We start from the raw sequence: 24102 nt of genomic DNA on the forward strand, positions 1-24102 counted from the left end.
AATCCACGAAGCATGAACATCAAGGTACGCTTTTTTCCTGTAGTCGTCAGTGTACAAGTCGAGACACAGTGAAATTGTTCCATCTTCGATAGGCTCCTTAATAGCGTCTATTATTCTCTTCTTTATTTCTGCAGCTTGTAGCCGTGTAGCTTGCGTTATAGTTTCACGTTTGACTAGAGCGTCAGTGATGTCAAATTTTCCATACTTGGCGCCATAGTCAACACATGTTTGAAGCAGTCTCTTAAAACCATCGTGTTCGACAGATCGAAAAGAATGAAAACCATCAGCACAGAATTCTACTTCTTTTCTTTTCATAAGGTCACAGTCATCTTTTGTCAATTGATACTTTAACGCGAAACATTGACTAATCTGCAGTTGTTTGCTGTCCTTCGTGCCGCATAATTTTGCATGATTTATGAGATTTTTTGTGCCAAAGCAGCTTAGACCATCAGCAGACTTATACGCATACACTTTTTTGCATACGGTACACGCACAGAAATATTTCAATTCAACACTCGATGGCTATCCATTTCCGGCAACGTCACGCTTTTCAAATATTAAAGTAAACCTATCCCAAATCGCAGATTTTGCAGCCTCGTACGGTTTGAATAAATAATTATTGGGGTAACGTTTCAATTTATTTTCTAATTCATCGGCATTCGCCATCATGCTTAGTTTGAATTATTATGATGCTTTTAATTTAATTTTATGCTGTTTATATAGCCGTACTCAGCGATGAATTTGCTATATGACGTCATTCACGCAGAAAAAAACGCTCTAATCGCTAACTGTAAAAAACTGCTCTTGCGTCATCGAAAGTAATTATGCTTTCGATGACGCAAGAGCAGTTTTTTATTACACTAATTATTATACATTATTTTTTTTTACATTAATACAGCGGCCTGGATATCGATGTGTTGACGTCAATTCGACGGTTGGCTTTAATAAAACTGCGTCATTCGATAGCAAATCCGTTAAATCTTAAGCGCAAATAATGAAATAAACATAACGGTGAAACGGCGAAAATACAATGAAAATGCAGCTAAGGCGTGGGTTATCAGTGGGTTATACTTCCTCAACCCAACCCAACCCAACTCAACCCATGGGTTAACCCAACCCAACCCAACCCATGGGTTAACCCAACCCACTAACAACTCTGGTATGTAACCTTGATCTCTAAATTTAGGATGTTTTTATGTCTTAAGTTTGAAGTAATTGAATAACAAATATACTTTTATGTATTTATATGTTTAGTAAAAAGGTAAATATATTAACTTTAAATTGGTTTTTCAATTTTGCCTTTAACATTTTAGTTTGGTTTGATGCTTTTATTTTTTTTTCTTTAGATTTAAGATTACGCATTTATTCGATTTATAAAACAAAACCTGATTTCCTTTTGTGCTAGATTTTTTTCGGTTAAAATGATATAAATATAGGGGAAGTTGGGGCATAACCGCATATGGGGGCATAACTGTTTTTTCAAAATTTTCCTTTGAAAAGTAATACCTTATATGGCAAAGTGCATACCATGCTTTGGTAAATCAGTTTCCTTCATTTCGATTATGTCAAAAGAAACGCCTTTTGCGTTTCTGGGAAGTTGTACATAATAAAGTCTATTTTGATAAAAATATTATATTTACATCATACTTTCTCAAACCTTTTTTTTTGAGGATTAAACAATATTTGATTTTTGTGTTAAACATATTTACTATCAGCATTATTTCATCAAGAAAAAGCCGTTTTTGACATCGGCATAACTTAATGAGCAATCTATGAAACTGCTTTCTTTCTAAACACTGTCCTCTGGCGATGAACCGCATAGACGCACAGTAGGCTCAACCACGTACTTTTGATATTTATCATCGTTAGATAATTATGAATGACAATAATCACAATCTTCACACTTGAATGCTTCATGTAAAAAGTTAAATAGAAATAATTGTTTAGAAATGTCGGAAATAAGATTTTGTTTTTTTTATTTAGTTTTTATAAATGAGTTTTTGATTAAAATTTAAAGCTAAGAGTATAAATCGATATCTTTTTATATTAAATATAACAAGACATCGAATTATACTCTTAGCAATATATAATAACATATATTACATTACACAATATATATTAATAACCAGATAAACATAAATATAAAATTTATGTATATCTGTTAATTATCAAATATTGTACGTATATAATTATGCATTTCCCTAATTTAAATATATATATATATATATATATTTGGTGCGGTTGTGCCTCACTATAGGGGCACAACCGTTTTTTTCACTAAGTCTAATTTTTGTGTTATAACATTTTCAAAAACCGTTTTATTTTTTTCTTAATTGCAGCAATTTAAAGCTTAATGATGTTTTTATCGAAATACACTCTTAAAAAAACCCATTCCGTTTTTATTTTTATACTCCGTTAATCTAAATGTTACGGGGGCTGTTATCCCCCCACCTCCCCTATGCAATTAGTTCAATTTTTTTATAATTTTCTCTACTTTATGTCTAATAATTTGTTGTATGTAACTTAGAGGATCTTTTTAAACGGGGGTCGCTACTAAAAACCTTTAAAAACATTTGTGAAAGATTGAATTACTTAAATTTTATAAGGTGTTTAACTAATTAATTAGCTTAGTATGCATTTGCAACACTTTTTAGGAAAGAGAAAATTCTTATATATGTTAAATTCTTATATAGATTAAAAAGAAAAAAATCTTATACATGTAATTCATTGTTTTACATTTTATTATTCTAGTAAAAGGTTTTCATCAAAAACTTGATTTCTCTTTATAACGATAACTCTATTCTCCTGACCACCAATAAAACATAAACGAAGACGTCCTTTATTAGTGTCAAAATATTAAAGAGAATTAAATTTCGAGTAACGTAAGGAATTTTTAGTAAATGGTGGCAAATTACCGTTTACTAAAAGCTATTGAAACAAAGAGGCCGTATATAAAAATGATCAGATTAGTGCCATATATAGTAATGGTCAAATGGTCAGATATTTTTAATTAATTTATATAGTTGTGTGCATTAAACGTTTTAATGACATTTTTCTTTTTTTAAAGAGATATGTAACAATGGGATACCAAAAAATTAGTAACTCATGTATAATTTACGTTCGCTTTATATTAATCTTATTAGTTAAAGTTCATGTTATAAAAAGTATAACAAGAATTTAGCCTTACTTTATCGTAAATTTAAAGCATGGCGAAGTGTTATTTTGTGTCAGTAACTAAAAACGTATTGTGTTGAACTTAGTGTCGAGAAAAATGGTTCTGCCTTACACTGATATGACCTATATCAGTTGTAAGTTACTCAAATTATGTTAAATAATTGGTAAACTATTTTACCTCCGCATACTTTTTATTATATTTTCACAGATGGTTTAATTTTTTCAATTTAATGGCGTTTTTTTAAAAGGGTATTAGTTAAGGTTTCGTAACTTTAAATTGTGGAAAATAGCTACTATAAATCAAGTAACAGACCAACCATAACCCTTTTTACGGGTTGCTTTTTGCTTGTTTAAAGGGATTTTTTAAAACTTTGACTTCGAATTAGAGCACTTTCCGTTGATTTTCAGGTCTGTGTTTTTTTACATTTTTCTAAAGCAGCTTAAAATTCTCTATCATTATTAATCATGAAAAACAAAGGAGGGGTGGGGGTGGGGGTGGGGGTTTCAAACATATATTTTTCTTATTGCAGTACAGATGCACCCCACCTTTCTCACGTAAAGTTTGTGCATATCTTTTGCTTTTAGGTAATTGGCATCTGACTCGTCCATCAGTCAAGGTTATCCAAATGCCCTTCTAGATCTAGGCGATGTTCCTACGGTGGCGCCAACTGAGATAACTTACTTTTTCTTCTTTGGATTTCATCATTTCTTCTAATGTACCATTGGTAGGGCGACCTCGTTTTATTGTTTTTTTTTGTCCAACTTTCATTAAACAAAAAGACAATTCCTTTCCGAAACTCAAAAAATGTCATTTTTTCTTGGTAATTTTGATTAGAACTTAAAACTCTGTTATAAAGAATCCATGAATTTGCTAATTTCATGTCAATGAAATGATAAAAAAAAACCCATATGCAATTATTTGTCTTGCAGTTATATCATCCATCAAATCAACACCTCCTTTGTGACGGTGTACCCTTTTTTAACAAATGGACAGCTAATGTCTTTGTTTTGTTTTTTTTGTCGAAGCGGTTAATGGTTGTCAATGGCAGCTGGCTTGCATATGTGGACAGCTGACTAACCGCTTTGATTTTCGAGACCATGGAGCGCTTATTTCTATTTCATTTACTTCTCCAACAAACCCATAGGATTTTCCTCGAACATCTTTTTTAATTGTTTTTTTCTGTCGGAAGTTTGCAATCAGGCATTCTATTGCGACGTACAGTCCCTAAGCTGAAATACTGAATACAATACTGAAAACAATACTGAAAAAAAAAAAAAAAAAAAAAAAAAAAAAAATCAAATTAAGATATGAATTGCATTTTTAGCATAATTTTTTTGGTTTTTAGTAAATAAATAAATAATCTTGGTTTTTAGTAAATAAATAAAAGCAGTAAGTTCCAATAATGAAACTACCTATTATTCATTTTAAACAATAGACACCAACGTGAAGTAAGCCTAGCAGTCTATTAACACAAAACTTCACAGCAATAACACATAGCAATAGAATATTTACACCATTGATCCTAAAATCCAGCGAAAATAATAAACCAAATAAAAATATGAAAGGCAAAATTATAAAACCAATTTAGAAATAACTATATTTATCTTTTTACTAAACATATAAATACATAAAAGTATATTTGTTTTTATATTCAATATTAGTTATTCAATTACTTCAAATTTAGGACATTAAAACAACCTAGATTTAAATATCAAGGTTGCATACTCTCTCATAGAGATTACGCTAAACATTATTATGTGTTTCAAGAATAGTAAAAAAAGGCTAGACAACACAACCTAGCTCTAAAGCAGTAACACCGCCTGGCACTAAATGCTGCCAAGTCACACCTCTGCTATTAGTACATCGCTAGGCTGGCAAGGTTATCAATCTTGCTCAAGTCACAGCACTTTGAAAACATGGAAACAACATAATTTAAACATATATACAACTGTAAACAAATATGGATTTATATAACACATATAAACACATTTTGTAACAATATTAAATGACAGATATATTTATCAAAAACTATGAAAAAAATGTTAAAAAAATAATGTTATACACACAAAACGTGCTCCCAACCCATAAACCGTAACTTTTGGAAATAGAAATCTAAAGACTATAAATGAAGAACATTAGAAAATATAATATTACTTGTGTAACACTTTTCTCCTACCACACCTTGAATGAGATGTTTATCAATTTTGAAAAACAAACTATTAAATACTCTAGTTCTTGAACAAGCAACATATAGTTTAACATGAGAGAAACACAGTTTTTTGAGATATACCCCAACTCTATCAAATGTTTGATCTTGACATTTATTAATCGTCGTTGAATAAGATAATCTGACAGGAAACTGACGACGTTTCAAAACTAAAGTTAAATTAGAACCTGATGGAGCCAACTGAATTAGAGGAACAAAAACCCGTTTACCACCAGAAACACCTGTCATAACCTCTGCACCAATATAATTATTTAAAAGGGCACAAACTTTCATTCCAGTACCATTACATAATCCAGCTTTGAGATCTAAATTTCTAAGTAGCATAATTACACAACCAACTTTCAGTTTTAAACAATGAGGTGGCATACCTGAAGGAGTAAAGCTGTTAAAAAACTCAACAGGAAAGTTATTTCTTTCATTTAGGCCATCAGTATCAATTTGATCAGTACTTAAATAAATTTTAACCTCACCCGGCAGACATTCAAGCACTTCTTCATTAATTATGAATCAACATTAGTTGGTGTTAAAAATCACGCATTTAGAATAATCATTTTGATCAGCATCTCCAAAAATCTTTTCAACAATCGATTCATTTTCTCTAAAAACGCACTGATTTGGTATTTCAATTCATCCTTTAAAAGGATCCTCTTCTTTGACTCGTATTGTTCCATTCCCAAGTTTTAGTAGCCATTAGGAAAATTCACCTTCCCCATCTTGTACATGCATATTTTCAGCTAATGCAAACTTCTGAACCCATGGCCAATGCAAAAAACACTTTATTCATGATTCTACTATTTCAGCTGGTTGTCCTCTTTCCACAACAGACAGAATTTGCCTAAATTCACTACCAAAAAGAATGATTTTTCCTGCGAACGGAAAGTTGTTGTTGCAAATATCTTTTAACAACCTATCAATTGCATTTAAGACATGTTTAGGTATCATGGATGTATGATCAAGCAAAAACAAACTAACTTGTCTTAAAAAATGCCCGTGTATAGAGTTAGAAGTTACATTACATGTGATATTATCCAATATTGGAACAGGAAGTTCGGATAAGCCATGCAGTTTAGATCCATTTGTAAGAACAGTTGCTGCTATGCCAGTTCATGCAGCTGTAGCAGATTTAAAGCCCCTACTTATGGTTTTAGCAATCAAATAATTATAAGTAAAGGTTTTTCCACAACCAGCTGGTCTATCCATGAAAAACAATCTAGAACGTTGATTTTCTACTCTTGGTTGCTCATTCAGTGCAGCAACGATAGCATTACATACATTTAATTGATTGAAATTAACAACAGTCTCATTCGATTGGCTTCGTCAATTGATTGTTGAACATTTTCATCAAAATTTTCTAGATTTTAGCCTATAAATTCATTAATAACAGGCAGATTTTAGTCACGCAGCGATTTATCACTTTGAATAATAATCTTTTCAATTTGATGAAGAGTAGTTTGTTCAACTATTAGAAGTGGGACTGAGCGGTGAATGAAATCTTCTATCATAAAAGCTTTGTGTGTATTCCAGAGATGTAAAGGATTGTCAGGTTCACTAAAGGTCAAAATAATTGAAAACAACTGTCTAATTTTCCCCGGCATACGTGTTAAAACTGCCTCAGAAAGAGTATTCTGCCATTCAGTGTCATCTTGAAACAAACCTTTCAAAACACATGCTTCACGAGACATTTCAAAGACAATACCATTAACAGTACACACATCCCTCCAAGATGTTGCTCCTTTTGCTAGCAAAAGTAATAGTTGGATTAACTTTATACATTCTTACTACAGGGTTCCCACAGTCCGGGAAAGTCCTGGAAAGTACTGAAATATGATGAGTGTCCTGGAAAGTCCTGAAACTTTTCATATTTTTTCTTAAATCCTGGAAAAGTCCTTGAATTTTTTAAATTCAAGGATTTAAATTTCAAAATTTTAAACGATAATTTTATGTTACATAGGTTCTATAGTTAAAATTTCAAACTAATTTTAAGAGGTTAAATTTTATAGTTCTGATTTATGAATAATATCATAATCAAGTATATTTTCCCTCTCACCAATGTAATCATATTTTGATTAAGAAAAGTATTTCAAAATGTAAAGTATAGAACACAGTTGGTTGCTTCTACTTAATATATTTGTAAAAATGCTTGACATGATAAGAATTATATGATTGATAAAGCGTAGTTTAAATTGCAGTCAGTTTTTAAAATTATGTTTAGATTTTTTCAAAATATTTCTTCTTTTAGTGTAGTAGATTTAAAAAATGCCTAAGAATGAGTGTCTATTTCAAAGAAAAATGGTTATATGATGATCAATTTAAACCCTGGGTTCGGAAGATAAATGAAACAATGGCTAAGTGTATCTATTGCATTAGTAAAATTAATGTTTCTAACATGGGAGAGGCTGCATTAACATCGCATATAAGAAGCATATACAAAGAAAACCTTTAGAGCAAACCATTAAGTCATATTTATCACCTTAAACTTCCCCACCTTCTATTCTAGAAATTTTTCTGAAGCTATATCACAATCAAGCAATTCAAAAACAATTGATCAATTCTTTATAGGATCATTGACACTTGAAGCTGAGGTACGCTGGGTTTTAAATACTGTTTACTCGAGACATTCAATAAATACCTCATCAAGTTCTGGTGAATTGTTCAGAAAAATGTTCCCTGATAGCAATATTGCAAAGACATTTCAATGTGGTCGAACAAAGGCTGGTTATGTGGCTACATATGGACTTACTCCATATTTTCGAAGTGAGCTATTATTGACCCTTTCAACTGCTCCATATTACACTATTTCGTTTGATGAATCACTTAATCAAATATTTCAAAAAGGACAAATGGATATTTTAGTCAGGTTTTGGAATAAAAAATCTGACATCGTTAATACTCGATATCTTAATTCAGAGTTTATGGGGCGGCCTTCTGCTGGGGATGTTTTAAATACACTTCTCAGTGGTGTATCTGAAATCGATAAAGCTAAGATTTTACAAGTGTCTTCTGATGGTCCCAATGTCAACTTGTTATTTCTCAAAAATTTCAGTGAACAAATGCAAGAGGAAGAACTAAATCCTCTTATTGATATAGGAACATGTGGTCTTCACACTATTCACGGAAGCTAAAAGCTAGATACTAAAGTTGGCATATACTAAATGATACATGATCCAATTTTACCAGCAAAATTGAAATTCTTTGAAATGGTATCTGAGAAATTAAATGCCTTTCTAAAAAGTTTTCAAACAGATAAGCCCATGGTACCATTTATGAGTGCTATTCTTGGTGATATTATCAAAGACTTATTGAGCCGATTTATTCTCAAAGATATCTTAAAGAAATGTGATGCACTTTATCAGCTTCTTCAACTTGATATAAATGATAGGAATATTCGAAAACCTCCAGCAGACATTGATATTGGATTTGCTTCTTGTTTAAAACTTGACCAAGCCAATCTAGCTTCTACCAATTACAGAATAGTTGCATTTAAAAGTGAAGCTGGGGAGTTTTTAGCAGTTCTGTTGGCACATCTTTTTGACAAGTCCCAGTTAAAGTTTTCCATTGTACGCTCTGCTATATCTGTAAATCCAAATGGCCATTGATAGCAAACGAAGTAACTGTGTCAAAAGTTTTTCTTTTCTTTTTACAAAAATTAGTAAATTGTAATCGTCTGTCAACAAAGTCTGCGGAGCTTACAGAAGAACAATACAAAAAACTATTTGAAATTGTTGACATCAACAAAAGCGCATTTCAAAACTTTGACCTTAAAAATGATCGACTTGACCAATTTTATTCAGACTTCATTGGGAAAAATACAGCTTATGAAGAAGTATGGAAGGTTTTTAAATTGATCTTTGTGCTTTCGCATGGTCAGTCATCAATAGATTGTGGTTTTAGTATAAATAAGCAACTTTTGGTTCAAAACTTGAAGAAGAAATCCCTTGTTGCTTTACGTATCATTGAAGATCACCTTTCATCTTCAGGAGAAACTCCTGAAAGCATCAAAATTACCAAAGAAATGCAGCAACATGCAAGAAAAGCAAGCAGCTCATACCATGAAGAATTGAGAAAAGAAAAATTAAAAAAAGAAAGTGACAATGTGGCGTTACAACGAAAGATTGTTGATGATGAGTTAAAAGCTGTTCGGGCAAAACGGCGACTTCTTCAAAGTCAAATTGAGCTGTTATCTAACGAGTTGGACAAACTTGCCATTGAGGCAGAAAAGAAAAGTGACTACGCTTTTAAAAGAGTCAAATAAACAAAAAAAGTTATGTGAAGCAAGTGGAAGGAAATTGATGAGATTTGATTGAAAAAAAGCTGAATAAGAACTAGACAGTATTTTCCATCTTCCATGTAAGGCAAGACTGCACTACACTATTTTATACTTTAGGAATTGTGTTTTATTAGAAAGATTTATTTATAAAAATTTTAGTAAAGTTTATTATCTTTTTAAATGGTTTATTTCAAAGAAAATTTTCCGAATTTTTTATAGCTAAATCCTGGAAAGTCCTGGAGTTTTTTTTTTTTTTTTTTTGGGGGGGGGGGGGGGAAATATCCTGGAAAAGTCCTGGAATTTTTTTGCGAAAATTCTGGAAAAGTAGGAAAATGGTCCTGGAAAGTCCTGGAATTTTGATTCTTTTTTTCTGTGGGAACCCTGTACTATCACCTTATTACCACCCCTTTGTCTAACCTTCGATTTACAATGTTTATCATTAAATATAAAGTGATAAAGAATGTCTACTTACGAATAGCTATGTGCTCTTTTATTTTCAGTATTTAACTTAAACCCTGCTGTTAAGTGCGTATCACGTTGATCTGCACTATAAACACAATAAATGCGTTTAAATATGTATATAAGGTTAAGTATATACCTTATATACATATTTAAACACATTTTTAAAACAATTATATGACACATATTAACACATACACAAACAAAACAAAAAAACACTTTACATAATTATAAAAACACATTGATCAAACAACTATAATGTACTTATTACCACATACACATACATATCAAAAAAGCATATATGCAAATAATAAACTTGTGCAAACAAAAATTTTAAAAATGACGCGAGAAAGTTTAAAAAGATTCAAAGTAAACAAAATATATATTTACAAACAATTCTCTTTACCTTCTTTTTTTTTTTTCATAAGAACTGTAATCCTCATAACAAAATTTCACCTTTACATACAATAACATGTGACATGCCATGTCAGTGTTGGCACAAAACCATAATTCATTTTTCTAAATTTTCTAAAAAAGAACAAAAATAATTATTAGCATCACAGAAATTTCAATTTTGTTATAACCATTTTATGGAATTAGCATTAGTATAACTTTAAATAACATCCATACCCCTATTTTCCTTCTAAAAAATAAAACAATAAAAATTAAACTGCTAAAAGAAAAATTAAAACAAACAAAAATAAACGATTTAAAAAATTCAAATCATTACTTCTTTAAATTCTTTCTACTTTATCTAATAAAAATTCATATCCTTTCTACATAATCTAATAAAAGAGTATATATAACTCTTTTATATACTTACTTCAAATATAATATGATCTAAACGATGATTATTTATCTTAATATGATTCTTTATGAAATATATATCTACACTAATAATTAAATTCCAAAAGCAAAAAAGTTTTAGCTCGCTTAAGAGATTTTTTTCTAATGGCCGCTTGCATTTAATAAACGCGCTCTTTTAAAGCCTAGTAACTAATGACGAAACGACGTTAAACGCTAAACATGAAGTATGTCTGTAGGAATTATATTATAGATGACAAATTCAATAAGTTTTTATATCTTTCCTTTTCTTAGCTGTTTTTTTTAACTTTTCTTTTTGTTTTGTTATTTATTTATATATCAAGTTGATGAGTCATCTTGTGTAGAGAGCCTATATACTGAGAAAGCGGACATACGGAAAACGGCGGCCTTGTTTTTGCCAAACTAGCGTTAGACACATGAATTCAAGTAAAATCAATTGAAACTTAAAAACATAATAAAAAACAATTAAATACAATTTTATTTTAAACAAAAACAGGTTTTAAAAAATAAAACTTTTTATGTTTTTTTTTTCAAAACTATTTTTTGACAAAAATTGATTAGGCAAATCATTAAAAAAAAACAGCAAAAAAATAAATGTCATCTACGAAATAACTTGACAAAGGTTTTACGGTTTTTTTTTATAAATTAGTTCTTAAGTTGAACTTAAACTTTAAGTGCAAATGCATGTATTGCCATACTCTTGCTGCCAAGTTCAAAAAAACTTTTTTTATTTCTTTTCTTTTTACATAATAAACGCTTTTTTTTAAGGCTAAATATTTTAAGTCTAAATGTTGTAAACCTGTTTTGTAGCTTCAATTTAATTTGATGACAATTAGGATACAAAGTTAAACTTTTAATTTGTTTGTCAGAATTAACTTTCTCTATAAGGATAGTATTGTAATTCTTTTGGGAAACAAGGTATTGCTCAAATGATCTGAATATTAACTCCATTTGTAAAAAAAATGCAAAAGTTGTTTCATTTGCAAAAAATAAATTTCCCACTTTGTGCTTATTGTCTTTAACAAAATTTGCATAATCAGCATTTTTTCTATTTTTAGATCCTAGAGACTATTTTATGTCTAGAAATAATGTACAATATTAAACAAACAATTTTTCTCAGCATCACTTAGGATTAAGGTGGTCCTATACTAATAAAACCAAAATTTTAAAAATACACTCATTATTTATGATTTTAATATAAGAAATAGTGTTTTATATTAAAAGCACAGTAAAGGAAAAAAAAATAAAAAAATTTTTTTTTTGGTCAAAATTTTGGGTCCATGAACCCTAAAAATGGACTAAGTGCTGCGATAAACAGCCTGTAAACTAATAATGGTATGATCATGAAATGTTCACAGCTTTTCAATATCAGATGATTACACTCACCCTGCCAAAATCAAATAATTTAACAAACTATTGAAGCTTTTATAAGAAAACAGGCTTAAGGACTAAAAAGAAGCCCTGAAAAGGCTTAGAACCTAGACCTTATTTTTAGAACCAGTTAACTAACATGAATTCTTTTGGTAAGGTGAATGTGCATATATATAATAAACAACTCCTGAAAATTTCAACACAATCAGACAAACCAATCTCAAGATATTTATCGCAGCGTGCTTAAAACTCACATATTGAGAAAAAACAATTATGAAGATTTTTAATGAAAAAAAAGTTTTTCAATATATAAAAAGGTCAAAAAATTATTGAAAAACAAAACGACTTGAGCATTATTGAAAACACAGAAAAAAAAAAAAGTGAAAACTCTGATATTTGAAAAACAGTTAACCAAAATAGAATTATTCAATGAAAAAAAGCTTGAATATAAAAAGATAATATACAATAACTACGTACAAAATACAATAACTGCCTTAACATAAATTTGATTTTAAAAATAACAAAAAACTAATATCTAAAAAACTCCTGCTTCATAAGATACACCATCACTTTCATTTACTTTATCTGTAAAACCTTTTCGTTGGGCACAAAGCAGCTTTCTTCTTTGTTTTATTGAGTCAAGCGACTTCTTTTCCATCATCTTTATTCTTTCTTGGTCTATTTTGGTACAGTACTGAGTAGCAAATGTACCTGGTGTAACATTTAAATTTTCAAATATGTTCAATATACCAGAAATACCATCATTAAATGAAATTACTGCTGATGCAACACTTATTTCTAAAGTGGTACGGCAAACAAAACTCTCTTTAGGACAACGCTTCCAAATGATAGCATTAATAGATTCATTTGAGTTTTGAGTTTTGCCATGTAAACATCTACTAAGAAGCTTATCATCACTAAGGTCAAGAAAAATGGGTTTAATTTTATCCCTAATAATAATTGGTATTCCAGGTTTTTCCTTGTAAGTTTTTGTGTTATTAATTTTATCACACTGATATTTACACCAAGAGTCATTAGTTTGAGGACACATATAGTGTCGTAATTCCAAACTCAAAGCATCTGAGCAGTGAAACAAAACAGCACCAATTGCTTTTTTCATTTGGTAAACTGTTGAACCAGTACTTTTACGCACTGCAATACCATAATAATTTTGAAGTTTATTAATCAACTTATCAGTTAATCGACCTTTACCTCCTAATGATTTGCCATCTGCCAACTTGGTTTTGTCGGTGGATTTGAGTTTACGTAGTCTATTACCAACTCGTTTTTGCACATGTCCTACACATTCTAATTTTTCAACAATCAAACCTGGGTAGGGATCACTTTTTAAAACCTCAGCATATGCTTTGGAATCCCTATCTCCAATGTAATGAGTATATCGAAGTCCCCTTTTGTCTATAGATTTCATAAAACAATCTACAATTCCGGAAACTTCCATAGATCCAGCAGATCCTTCGTGATTAATTAAACAATCATGAGTTTCCAAAAAATTTTCATAAAGTTCTGGATCGCTATCTTTTCTTGATTCCCATGATGTACAGGCATTGCATATTTTTGAAAGAACTCGATAGTCAACACATTTCCCTGAGTCACTAGCAATAACAGTAACAACACCATTAAGTGAGGAATGACCCCTTTTTTGCCAAGTTCCATCACAGGAAACAACTACATCAGCTAATACATCAATATCAAAATCATTTGGTTGGATATTGTTGTTAAGATATCGAAATTCATTTGCTGCATTTTTCATTTTCACATCAGCTACACTTTGGTATATCATATGAATTTTATCTTGAATATCATTAAATGCTTTTATGTTCATTGGAGGAGGTAAGTTCATTAGACCACAAAATTTTTCCAAACCAGAATGACCTTTTCCTTTCTCTCTTATGGCAACAACAGATCTATAATTTATTTCAAATGGTGACATTCCTGGACCTTGCTTTTCAATCTCTTTGCTAGAATAAAAAGACTGTTTCCAATCGCACGAAGATGTTGTACAAGAAATGTTTAAAAACACAGCCAAGCCTTTCTTTTTTGATAAATCAGTTGAGATTTCAATTGAATTATTATGACATTGAGGACAATGTCCAATCAAAGTAACAATTGATTTTAAAATGTCTGTGTCAATAAGTATAAAGCATGAAGGCAATTTATTTGAATCATTATTTTTTGCATTACTATTTTTACTGCTATGTGATAACTTTTTTGAAGATGTTGATGTCAAGATATTTGATTGAGTTGAGTTAGTGATTTCCAATTTAGAAGTTAAATTGATGCTGACTGTTGATGCTGAGGAAAATTGATTTCCTCTAAAGTACTTTTTTTTGAAAATCCTGTTACCACCTGCTTTCCTTCTTAAATTTGAATCACATTTATTTTTTCCCATAATAAAAACAAGCACGAGGCACAAAGTATAACTCAAAGCTGATTTTTCTATAAGTAATATATGTAAACATAGTAATTGTACTTAAAAATCATGGCTTATTTAGGAAAATAAACATGAAACAGTTACTGGCACCAGTGTCAAAAACTAAAAGTAAATGGCGCAATATTCTAAAACGCCTATTTTCTAATATAAACAACCCGTTGCTAAGGCCGTTGCTAAGAAAATTATTTAACTTCACTGTGAAACTTGTTATTTTAGAGCATTTTTAAATTCACTCCCTATAATAATCTATATATATTAAGAATGTAGAATGTTTGGGCTTCAAGAATATGCAATTTTTGAAAAATCGATTTTTTTGATTTTTTTTAGTATAGGACCACCTTAAGCTGGAGGTTTTATCCCAATCTTTGGGTAACCCAATGCACTCTTTCTGCTGTGGCTTAAGCACCTTACTATTGACTATATCAAGAAAACCTGATAAGAATTGACGGTTATTCATATCATTAATCCTATTTCTTCAGTACAATTTATTATAGATAGGACAATGTTTTTTAAAACACCCCCATTAAAAGAACTTCCAGTATAATAATATGCAAGTTTGTTTCTACCTTGTAGACATTCCTCTAAGCATAAAAACTAAAGCATGTTTAGCTTGGCCATAATGTTCAGGTAATGTAACAAATCCATTATAAGAGCTTTTAGATGTGTCTTAGTCAACACTTTCAGTTATGAACATTTCATCTAAAATTAAAATACATTCTTTTTCGTGAATTTTCATAACATCAACCTTAGTTTTCATAAAGTCAAAGTCTTCTGTCAAAATGCCACTTTAAAATTTTAGACTTTCTAATCTTCGTAGTAGGGTACGTAATGATGGATATGGTAAATTTAAACGAAGTAAGTTTTCTTAACCACTTTGACCACATGTAATTTGAGTTCTAATGCTTCATTTATAGTATCATATGACCATTTATTGAATTTCATATTTTTTCTACGAAGGGATAAAATGTGATCTTCTTTTAAATATTGTTTTGAGAACACTAAATTTATCTCTCTTTTTAAAATTATGCTTTTGAATAGCATCTATTCTTTCTTTAGATTTTAAAATGTTTATCTTTTTCGTTTGAATAATGAATTTTTTTTCTAATTTCTCCAATTTTGTATATAAATCTTGTATAAGTGAATTTTTATCAACGTTAGGAAAGCGCTTGGCCGGATTTTTTCGCTTATGTTTCGGACTAACGTGGTTAAAGATAGTAGGAATGGCATTAAGTTTGAGTTTTCTTGATCCATCTTCTCTGGTCTTTTCCCATTGATCATTATGAAAGTGTGCCTAAATAAAAAAATTGAACGAACATTATGTGTTTTCATGGATTCTACAATAAATTATTCTTAGGATAAAATACATAATATTTTGTTACGCTTACTTCACATAAAAAGCTTGTGTTTGTAGGTATCCAGTTAAGTCGTTTAACTTTAGAAGTCCAAATAGCCCTTTGTTTTTCATTTCTTAGGAAGCATTTCATTAAAAATCCTTTCTCGGGTTTGTTAAGGCAGCCTACTGCAGCACAACCAGGCATACTTTTACCTTTTATATCAATTATTAGAAAAATTTTTGTTGTAGTTTTTACTCTCAGTTAGTATTTTTAGCAAAAACATAGCGTCTAAAATTAAAAAAATCGAACGACCAATCAAAAACGATCACACGTATGTCCGCTCTCTGAGTATATAGGCTCTCTAATCTTGTGTATGTCTTTTCTGATCGTTGTTTTTTTGTAACTTCATTCTCCCTCCTCACAACAGTTTGATAAAGCAAGTTATATACACTTTTTTTGCTTAAAAAATTAGCACATTTAAGGTTTTTAACTTCCAAACATTCATTTACATATAAAAAAAGAGGAACGTTGGGATTCTGATTTGCTTAATCTGGTTTACATTTACATTTTGAAGAACTTGTAACTTATGACATTTAATATACAAGGTGTGTTCAAAAAATACCCGGAATTTTCGTTTTTTCGATAAAGTATTTATTTATTCGTCTACATTAATGTTGTCTCCTTCAAAGTTGTCCCCATTGGATAATATGCACTTGTGCCAGCGCTTCTGCCAATCCTTGAAGCACTTCTCAAACTCGATCTTAGGGATAGCCTTTAGTTCACTCAGCGATGCGCTTTTAATGTCATCTATGCTTGTGAAACGACGGCCTTTTAAGTTTTTCTTCATTTTTGGAATAAGAAAAAGTCAAACGGAGCCATATCTGGTGAATATGGAGGTTGGGGCACGACCACGGTATTGTTTTTGGCCAAAAAATTACGAACAAGCAACGACGAGTGGGCAGATGCATTATCGTGGTGCAAAAGCCATGAATTGTTATGCCATAAATCGGGGCGTTTTTTTCGGATTGCTTCACGTAAACGTCGCATAACTTCAAGGTAATACTCCTTATTAACCGTACGACCTTGTGGTAAGAACTCATGATGAACTACGCCATTATAATCGAAGAAAACAGTGAGCAAAACCTTAACATTTGATCGAACTTGACGTGCTTTTTTCGGTGTTGGTGACTCAGGGTGCTTCCATTGTGACGATTGTACTTTGGTTTCGACGTCATAAACGTACACCCATGTTTCATCACCAGTTATGACCCTTTCAAGCAAACTTGGATCGTCATTGACGTCATTTATTATCTCCTGAGCGATGTTCATGCGATTGTTTTTTTGGTCGAAATTCAGCAGTTTTGGAATGAACTTTGCTGCCACTCGTTTCATGCCCAAAACATTTGAAAAAATGTTATGATATGAGCCAATTGATATGTCAAATTCATCAGCAAATTCTCTTATTGTGATTCGGCGATCATTCATAACCATTTTTTCCACTTTTTTCACATTTTCATCGATTATTGACGTGCTTGGTCGACCGGAGCGTTTGTCATCTTCAACGTCTTCGCGGCCATCTTGGAAACGCTATACCACTCGTAAACACTTGTTTTTTTCATAGCAGACTCACCATAGGCTTTTTGTAACATTTCACACACTTTGTTACACTTTATTTCTTTTTTAATGCAGAATTTAATACAAATTCTTTGACTCTTCAATTCTTCCATTTTTTAAACAAGCAAAAATCGCCGAGCTCATAAAAACACGTCGAACCTTAGCGACTACTACAGACAAAGTAAACAATGAATATAGCTGAGCTTTCTATCATACTTTAGGGGCATGTTTACCAACACACAAAAAAAAAATGCTGACAATCGGACTCTTCAAACCCGGGAAATTTAAAAAGTCCGGGTATTTTTTGAACACACCTCGTACAATTAAACTTGTTATAAATATTAACTTCTATCATAAATATCACATAAATAAATATCTTAAATATTTAAAAATTTGTATACGGAAACTGCAGCATTTCATTGGGGCCTGCAAGATTTTTTGATGTTTCTGATATGACACGTTCAGACAATGTGCAAACTCTTTACTTTAGTACGTTGATGCTATTTTATTAACTCACTGCCCTGACATTTAGTGTAATAGGGCAAACTTTTTTGGTGTATTCTTGTTCTCAGACTCTAATCACTTCTTTTTATTTACAAATCAATCTCCTTTGACATGAATATGAACATACTTAAGCTAATATGCCTAAAAGTATCATATCTAAAACGAAACATCCTGCGAGGACCCATGCAACATTTTAGCAATTTTAAATCGCCTTCGACTTGCAAACATATAGTTTTTGATTTGTGTTCTTCTTAAAATACCAAGTCGAATTTGGTTGATTTAAGTTAATTCAGGTTGAACACCATGTGCATCATCTTCACTATTGTCCTCAAAGTTAATGTCATCTGGAATTTCAAATCCTACGGAAATGCAAAGGTTTTCCAATAAAGTGCAAATAAAGAAATATTTTGCTGCAAGTTGTTGGTGACCCTGTGGTGTTCCACCACATTTGTGCAAATACCTCCAAAGGTTTTTGAGATGTTCAATGGCTCGCTCCACATCACTTCGTACTTGACGGTGAACTTCATTAAAATAAATTTCCTCTGGTGTAGTTGGCTGATAAAATGGTGTAACCATAAGTCTGTAAAAAGGAAACCTGAATTTGGATAATATTCTATTGTCTGTTTTAATGCAGTATTAGAAAAGATAAAGGCATAATGGCATGATCCAGGATGCTTTGCAACAAAATCTTTAAACTTTCCATCAGCATCAATGATAAACTTACAGTTCAAAGCAGGATATCCTTTTCTAAAAAGATAGAAGTTTTATGTTAGAAAAACTGTGCACCTTTGGCCAAACCATTTTTTTTAAGATGATCTTTTATCATAAATTACATGGCGTTATGTTTTTTTAAGTTTAGGTTAAATAGTTTAATGTTTTGAAATTTTGAAAAACTATGATGTGCTATTTAAAATGTTTAAAAAAAAAAAAAGAACCTTGTATGCACTATATGCAAACATACATAGATAGAATAAATCTGTGAAACAAAAGCTCTTTTTAGTTTCTCTTTTTAACTATGCCTGTGTAAGTAGGCCAAGCAGTATTCACTTTAAACTTTTTGACAAATGACCTAAAGCAATATAATCAAAATGATCTGCAAATATATGCTGGCTCATCAGCCCCAGTAACTCACTTGCTTTGTATCATCGTACCATCTATTACAACAAGAAGACCTTTAACTTCAAATGATTGAAAGTACTTTCTCTTTGTTTCAGCCATCTCCTCTGGACTATCATACCATCTGACACGGTGATGATAGTGCTGAATAAAATATTTTCAAAACTGACAAACTATGCGCCTGTAACTGACTGGCTTACATGAAAGGTGTCACCTAAAATTACATGAAACAATTTAATTTAGGTTACACTTCTTATTCTTCTGAAGAAATAAAATATTCATTATCAATTAAACAACGAAAACGCTTGTGGGTAGTATAAACATTTGATAAGGCTGATAAAATATTCTCTAGCATTAAATTTGCTGTATTTTTAGCAGTTGCTAGACCAATAAATTAAATATCTTCACACAGCTGCTCCAAAACTTGTAAAGAAAAACATTTTATATCGTCCAAAAGTCCATGCATATTTTCAGTGATCATTTAAACATTTTTTTTTAGTTATATTAGATTTACTCAAAAGACTTGTCACAAACATCATAAAAGATTTCTGAAGATTCACATTTTTATGAGTGCTGTATGGCTCATCAAAATTATTCAAACCCATAACACCAACCATAGACTCTGTATTGTTCGAAAAACGCAGATTAAATATGGGCTTTTTTCCTTGAACGTTAAGTTTGGAAATAAATTGCCATTAACCGTAACGATAAATGTGTACAATTATAAACAAGTTTAAGAAAAAGCACAATATTCTATATTAAAATAAAAAACGTTGTATATTTATATTTGACCTTCCGAAGTCATATGGTTAGCTAATTCTTAAGTTAATAAATATTGTGTAAGTTAAGCTCTTGTAAGCCATCAATGGAGGATTAGTGGAAAATTATTCTTTTTCAAGCTGGTGTTTTAACTTTACGTGTTGCAGTCCGTTATCAAACTTCAACCCAGTTTAACTACATTGATCTAACGAAATTGCTTTTTAAGATTAACGGCATGTTTGCTTAGATTTACGAACTGTTCTGTTACCCAATCTGTTTCGTGCAAACTCTGTTATGATTTTAACAGAGTCGTTTTTATAGTTATCAATTTCTGACACAATACAATCTTATATCCACAATATAATCTTCTTATCCACAATATAATCTTCTTCAGTCGGAATGATCAAAAGATCAGTAACGCAATCCTGGTCCATCGTCGAACGGTTGCAGTTTTTTACAATCTCCAATTAACTAAGCGATCGCTCACCCTCAGCAACTGACGCAATGTTCACCCTCAGCAACTGAGCATGATGCAAATGTACGGAAAAAGGCGTTCAACCTCCTTCTAGAAGAATAGGTTGCGTTGCTGATTTGGATTTCCTTGCTTCAAAATTTTTTTGTGGGCAGTGTTCAAGCGGCGAACTCCTTCAATGAGATCCTCTTCGTTCATATCTCTTGGATAAAACCGTGCAAATTCACGAGCTTTTGTTTCTTAAATGGATAGATAATCATGCCTTCCGGTATATCCGCCTAAAGAAAGAATCATAAAATTTATAAGTTTTTTTACTCCATGTTGATAAATAGGCAAATCATTAAGTCCCTCAATAGTAAGAGTTTACCCTTGAAAAACTGTTTTTAGCCGAATAGACCCATTGGTCCTTTGACATCTAAATTTTTTTGAATCAACTAAATAATAATCGAAAAAGTGCAACTTCTTGACATTTTCTACTTTTTATGAATATTGCTTCTTCATCCCGTCAGTGAATATTCCATCAGAGTATAAAGCAGTTACTGCATTTGAGGCTAGATATAAACAACATAAAATATAAAAAATATTTAACATCTTCATATCAATATTGGTTTGTAATTTTTTCAAGAATTGATTTAATTAAAATTGCTGTTCAAATTTTCTCCTTTTAAATAAAGTTTGCTTTTATCCACGTACCTCTTTGTTGAATACACCAATCCGATCGTAAAAAACGCGTAGAAATATTGAGGATCTGGATCCAAATTGTGTGGGTAAAATAAAAATAAACTTTTACGTACAAAGGATTTTTAAGCAGACATTGAGCTTTTCTTTTGTTAAATTCATTTATCCTAAGATAAACTCATAATGGATTTCGATTTAGTTAATAAAATGAAAGTTTATGAGTTGAAGCAGTATTTAAAACTTCGAAATTTGCGTGTTTCTGGAACTAAGAGGGAATTAGTTGCTCGTGTATTTTCTGCAATGGAAAACTTTATTGAGCCTGTACTTACTGCTACCGAGGCAGTCGAAGAACTCAAAGATGAATATCAAAAAAAACTTTTAATTAACAATGTTAAATGCAGTGATCCGTTTATCTTATTAGATTGTTGGTTACCTGAAGAGGACAGTATTAAACAATGGCCAATTGTTTTGTATCCAGATATTTTTAACTATTTGATGTTTAACCCATCTGAATTAGGCAGCAATGACTTAAATGATAATAAAAATTCAAAAGCTTTTAGTTTTTATAAAACAGGCTGGCTTCAAAAACTCTCTTATCACTGTATAAGTGAGGAAAGTCCATTTTGTGCAATAAAAGGTGAATGCAGACATTCACAACGTATTAATGACACAAGCCATAAACTGTGGTTGATCATAGAAAAAGAAATTGCAAAAATCCGATCTTGTAACTGTACATGTATGGCACGAATGAGCCAAACATGTAACGATTTTGCTGCAGCAATCTTTAGAATTGAAGCTGCTGTAAGAATGGGCTTAACAAATCCGGCTCGCACAATGGTTTCAAATCAATGGCTTCCAAATCGAAAAGATGTTCTACCTGTTAAAATTAAAAACCTAGATTTTAGCAGAGAAAATTTTTCTCAACATTTAAAAAAAATAGACCATTTGTAGACAGTTTGTATAAGAAATTTAATCCAATTTCTAATTATTCTACTAAACTTAATCTTCAGGATGTTGCAAAAGCATTAAAAGAAATAGCGCCTAATTCCATCAGTTTTATTGCTGTCTCGAAACCAGATATTGACTTTAGTTTAGAAGTCGTAAACGACATTAGTACTTGCCAATCAAATCTAATGAGTGTTGATGATATACTGGTTATGTCAGAAGATATATTATCATTTGAAAAAAATATAACACTTCATATGACGCTTAAAAATATTGAAGAAATTGAGCAGTTGACCAAAGGACAAAGTAAAAACAAATACTGGTATGAATATAGAAAAGGTGTTAAAACAGCTTCAAAAAGTTATGATGTTTGGATAAAAATAAACAAGTTAAATAAAATTGATGCTGATATGTTGGAGATAAATCAACGTATATCTGGCATGTCATTTGTTAATTCAAACATACCTGCAATAAAGTATGGCAGGGAAATGGAACAAAATGCTGTTAACTGTTTTTATGAAATTTTAAAAACAAAAATAAAGGTGTAGCAATGCATGATTGTCGGCTATTTTTAGATAGAGATGTTCCCTTCATTGGTGGTAGTCCTGATCATATCGTTACTTGTTTGTGTTGTCCACCTGCATGTCTTGAAGTTAAATGCCCATTTTCTATAAATTACTTGTCACCACTTGATCCAAGCATAAAACTTCCATATTTGATTTAAAATGATATTGGTGTTTCTTTAAACAAAAATCATGCATATTATATGCAATGCCTTGTACAAATGGCTGTTACAAGGCACCATCACTCATATTTTATGGTGTGGACACCTCATGGAAATTTTATTGAACATATAAAATTTGACAATAACAAATGGGAAGAAATCAAGTGTAATTTTATAGACTATTACTATAAACATTATTTGAGCACAATTTTTATTCAACACTAAGCTTTGTTGAATAATTGGAAACTGGATTAAATTTGTTATGCAAACTGCCTACAATTGCTATTCAACTTATAATAAACCACACTTTATGGCTTGTGTCATTAATATGTTGTGAATGTATGAAAGCGAGAATGGTTGGGAAAAACTTTGGCCATTGTTTAATACTGTCCTTTTCAGGTAACCAACCATCTGATAAAATAACTGATTAGTGCATTTAACATTGTTAGTTAAAATTTATTTTGATATTTATCATTAAGTTCTTCGACTTCCTCGGTAGCATTTAGTACAGGCTTAATAAGATTTCCACTGTGACAATATATGGCAGTTTATATAGCTTGTTTTTTACTTAATAAGGAAAAATAAATATGGCTGCATTTCTAGAAATTTCTGCTTTTTCTATTCAAATTCTGATTCTGAATGCCTAAGCTCCCTTAATTTGTGTTTTAGCCCCCCCCCCCTATCTATAAAAGTGACAACTATGTCAAAATTAAATGGATGTTCCTTTTTTTTATATTATCGAAATCCCGGGAATATGAGTACCGGCATTTCGAGAACAAACGTAGGGGGCAATTAACGCCCCCTTTTGTAGCAATCGCCCTCTCCTTCTACCATTTGTCCTCTGTATCGTCTAAATTTTCTTATAAAGATCAAGCAATATTTTTATTTGCTACTATAAAGTGCCTCTTTTTTGAAAAATGATCCTCCTCCCCCTCCCTTCACTAAAATATTTCACGATACGGGGTTCTATGGTTCGTGAGTTATAACTGTTTAAAGTGGGAATTAAGAGATAATTAAAAAAATAATTCTCCTTTGGACTCGTAAGCATGATATATCGTTAGGAAAATAATTCAACGTGAAGTAACTTTTTCTGAGTTCGTTACGTGCCTAATTATTAGTGCTGATATAATTAAATGTGCTGGATTAGAAAAGGCAAGGGGAGCGAAACTTGTGGCTCTTA

General features: G+C 31.1%; 2 protein-coding genes and 1 pseudogene across 2 annotated transcripts; all 3 read right to left on the bottom strand.

The window, feature by feature from the left end:
* Positions 1-5294: 5294 nt before the first annotated feature.
* Positions 5295-5768, bottom strand: LOC149888263 (ATP-dependent DNA helicase PIF6-like). Its single transcript, XM_090089043.1, has one exon. The coding sequence runs from the start codon at positions 5766-5768 to the stop codon at positions 5295-5297; it is 474 nt and encodes a 157-aa protein (XP_089945169.1).
* A 9425-nt stretch (positions 5769-15193) lies between these two features.
* Positions 15194-15718, bottom strand: LOC149888264 (uncharacterized; annotated as a pseudogene).
* Positions 15719-15725: 7 nt separating this feature from the next.
* LOC149888265 (peroxynitrite isomerase THAP4-like) lies at positions 15726-16314 on the bottom strand. Its single transcript, XM_090089045.1, has 2 exons — positions 16162-16314; positions 15726-16067 (listed from the first exon to the last, which is right to left on the bottom strand). Exons 1-2 carry the CDS (start codon positions 16312-16314, stop codon positions 15726-15728), a joined length of 495 nt encoding a protein of 164 aa, XP_089945171.1.
* Positions 16315-24102: the final 7788 nt, after the last annotated feature.

Source organism: Hydra viridissima, unplaced genomic scaffold (genome assembly GCF_058129835.1).
Source record: "Hydra viridissima isolate aposymbiotic clone 2 unplaced genomic scaffold, HvirCarnegie_v1 scaffold_5, whole genome shotgun sequence".
Taxonomy (NCBI): Eukaryota; Metazoa; Cnidaria; class Hydrozoa; order Anthoathecata; family Hydridae; genus Hydra; species Hydra viridissima.

What these genes read in the sequence shown, in the direction of transcription:
- LOC149888263 (XM_090089043.1), bottom strand. Translation starts at nt 5,768, where the DNA reads ATGCCACCTCATTGTTTAAAACTGAAAGTTGGTTGTGTAATTATGCTA.
- LOC149888265 (XM_090089045.1), bottom strand. Translation starts at nt 16,314, where the DNA reads ATGCCTGGTTGTGCTGCAGTAGGCTGCCTTAACAAACCCGAGAAAGGA. An exon ending in ACACAAGCTTTTTATGTGAA is followed by an intron (nt 16,068 to 16,161) that starts GTAAGCGTAACA and finishes TTTTTTATTTAG; the next exon opens with GCACACTTTCATAATGATCA.